This window comes from Apium graveolens, chromosome 4 (assembly GCF_009905375.1).
Source record: "Apium graveolens cultivar Ventura chromosome 4, ASM990537v1, whole genome shotgun sequence".
Lineage (NCBI taxonomy): Eukaryota > Viridiplantae > Streptophyta > Magnoliopsida > Apiales > Apiaceae > Apium > Apium graveolens.
Window position 1 is genome coordinate 285,455,017 of NC_133650.1, and position 3,252 is coordinate 285,458,268.

The following is a 3,252-nucleotide window of genomic DNA, read 5'->3' on the forward strand; positions in this document are numbered from 1 at the left end:
AGTTTTTAAAATCGAAACCGATCTGATGGATCGGTTTCGGTTTTTAATTTAAACAACCGAAGACTTCTGGTTCATGTTCCGGTTTTATCTAAAAACCGAACCGATCGGAGGTTTGCTCCCCCCCTAGTACAAGATGCCATCTTCCTAAACAAGACAAAGTTGCTGCTGAATTTTTGTTAGGGATTGTATGAAGTGCACATGTAGACTAGTACTTTTATAAATAGCATGTGTATGGATGTTAGCAATTGTAATATAAAGGAGCCAAATATGTACTAATAAAACTTGTGTTTAGGGGGACTATTTATTTAGACGGGGTCCTGGACTTTTGTTTCCCACCAAATTGTTAATCTTTGTACTTATCTCCCTTTAATCTATCCACTTGAATGTTTTAGCAACATTATTTAATCAATGTATTGATCTTCGTGCTCAACCCATTTGATAACAAATGGCTGGGACGGAGGGAGTAACTCTTAAAAATATGTAATTATGATCTTCTTCTGTAATAAACTAACAATATTTAGGTAATCTGTTTTTTTGTTGAGCGCAAATGTGAATGTTATACCAGAATTCAAAATATTTTTAAATGTTAAAAGTATTAGAAAATTGTATATATATATAATGAAGGTAAAATGAAAATTTCAGTTATTTTTCAGAAATCGTAAAATAAGTCGGACATCTGATTGATTTTATTTGATGATCGCATTTTTACAATATTTTTAAAAGATTATAAAATCGTAAATATGTTTAAAAAAATAATATTTTTGATAAGATCTCTTAAATTCAATAACTTAATTTAAAAGTAATTTAACCAAAATATCACATTTTTAAAGGAGATGGCCCTGACCGACCTATCACATGTTGAGTTTCATGTAACACATCAGATTTATAAAATTTTTAGGATATTGTGTTGTTTCGTGTATCGCATTATATCTCATAAACATAATGAAAATGCGTATCACCTTAATGCGGGAGATGAAATAGTGTTTAAGGTGGAGAAATGATGCATCACATATTGTGGAGCCCAAAACATGCGGGGAGATGAAACAACATTTGAGGTGGAGATACGATGAGTCACATATTGCGGAGCGCGAAATATATGATATTTAGGATCAAAATTATGAAATTGTTATGAATTGATTGTTATATTCAAAGGTTAAATAGTAAAGTTACATGTAGGAGTTGAAAATTTGCAATTCATTTAATGTACTTGTTCCCTCCTTTGGCTATAAATAGCCACATTCAGTAAGAAGCAAGAGATCATCCTGAGCATCTTCTCTGCTATTTCTCCTCCTCAGCTCTCTCCGATAAAAATATAGTAGTTCTTTTAGTAGTTCTTTTATTGTTACTATAACCAGTATTTTATAACACGTTATCAGCACGAAGCCCTGCCGAAACTGAGAAGATTTAGTATGACAAATATTACAAGCTTGTCGTTCGTTTCCTTGGACATTTCTGGCGATAATTATTTATCATGGGTACAAGATGTAAAGTTGCACTTGGGTTCAAAGAAATTAAGCGATACAATAAAGGCAGAAAATAAATCCACGGCTGAAGAAAACTTTACCTCCATAATTTTTCTCCGACACCACATGCATGAAGATTTAAAATCTGAGTACTTAGAAGTCGAGGATCCTTTTATTTTACGGGAAAATCTAAAGGATAGGTTCGATCACCAGAAACTAGTTTATCTACCTGCAGCTGAAAATGATTGGGCTAATTTAAGACTTCAGGATTTTAAGAGTGTTCGAGCATATAGCTCTGCTTTGTTCAAAATAAGTTCTAGGCTTATTATGTATGGTGAGAAAGTTACGGAAAAAAGAAAAATCGATAAAACACTATCAAATTTTCACCCCAACAATATCAACTTAGCAGAGATGTACAGGGAGCGCAAATTTACTAAGTTTGGGGGATCTTCTATCAACTCTCCTCGTTGCTGAACAAAATCATGAATTGGTGATTAAGAATCATCAATCCCGTCCAACAGGATCTGCCCCATTACCTGAAGTAAATAACATGTCATTCCAGCCGAATGTACGTGGAAAAGGGTATAGAGGTGGACGGGGCCAAGGGCGGCACCGTGGACGAGGTCGGAGCCACGGGCATTTTCGTCCATATAACAACTCTGGTCACCGGAAGTGGCAATCTGAATCACAGAGTAAAAGAAAGGCATCACGAGGAGGAAAAACTGAAAATGTTTGCTATAGGTGTGGCATGAATGGGCACTGGACACGTAATTGTCATACCCCAGATCATCTTGTTAAGTTATACCAATCTTCTCAAAAATCAAAAGAGAAAATGGTAGAAACAAATTTCGCCAACAATAACATATATGATTTCCCGATAATCACAACTGGAGGAATAAACATTAATCGTCCGAATGAACCTAACGAAACTCCCATATGGGAGGCTGAAGATTAGTTTCATATAATTATTATAGTAGTATGTATTGTGTGCTTTATTTTGTTTGAACTATGTAGTGTGTTATGTTCTTATCAAATAAATCATGTTTCTTAATTATATACAGAATGGATTCTGAAGATATATGCATTGCTGATTGTGGTACAACTCATACGATTCTACATAACCAAAAGTATTTTACCCAAATAACCAAAACCAAAGCTCAAGTCAGAACGATTTCCGGCGTATCTAATATAATCAAAGGTTTTGGAAAATCTAGTTTCGTCCTACCTAACGGTACCCACATACACATTTCAAATGCATTATATTCTAGTAAGTCTACTAGAAATCTTCTTAGTTTTAAAGATATCCGACTCAACAATTTTCACATCGAAACTACCTCTGAGGCTGATAGAGAATATCTTCTTATTATTTCCGCTAATCCTAGCAACAAGAAAATCTTAGAAAAGTTTCACTCACTTTCCTCAGGATTATATATAATGAAAATTAGAACTATTGAGTCACACAATGTCATTGCTTCCAAACTCATAGATCCAAAATCTTTTACACTTTGGCATGAAAGATTAGGTCATCCTGGCGTCTCTATGATGCGTCGTATTATAGAGAATTCTACTGGTCATCCTCTTAAAGATTGTAAAGTTCTTTCCAACAATGACCTTCCATGTTCAGTATATTCTTTAGGAAAATTGATTACTCGACCATCCCCTACTAAAGTTCAGCTTGAAAGCCCAATTTTTTTAGAAAGGATCCAAGGGGACATATGTGGACCTATACACCCATCATCTGGCCCATTTAGGTATTTCATGGTATTAATCGATGCCTCAACTAGATGGT

At 34.6% G+C, this 3,252-nt stretch overlaps 1 protein-coding gene across 1 annotated transcript; it reads left to right on the forward strand.

Moving 5' to 3' along the window:
• Positions 1-1,409: 1,409 nt before the first annotated feature.
• LOC141719773 (uncharacterized) lies at positions 1,410-1,937 on the forward strand. The gene has a single exon (XM_074522145.1). The coding sequence runs from the start codon at positions 1,410-1,412 to the stop codon at positions 1,935-1,937; it is 528 nt and encodes a 175-aa protein (XP_074378246.1).
• Positions 1,938-3,252: the final 1,315 nt, after the last annotated feature.

Coding starts and splice junctions, on each gene's coding strand:
- LOC141719773 (XM_074522145.1), top strand. CDS start 1,410: ATGACAAATATTACAAGCTTGTCGTTCGTTTCCTTGGACATTTCTGGC.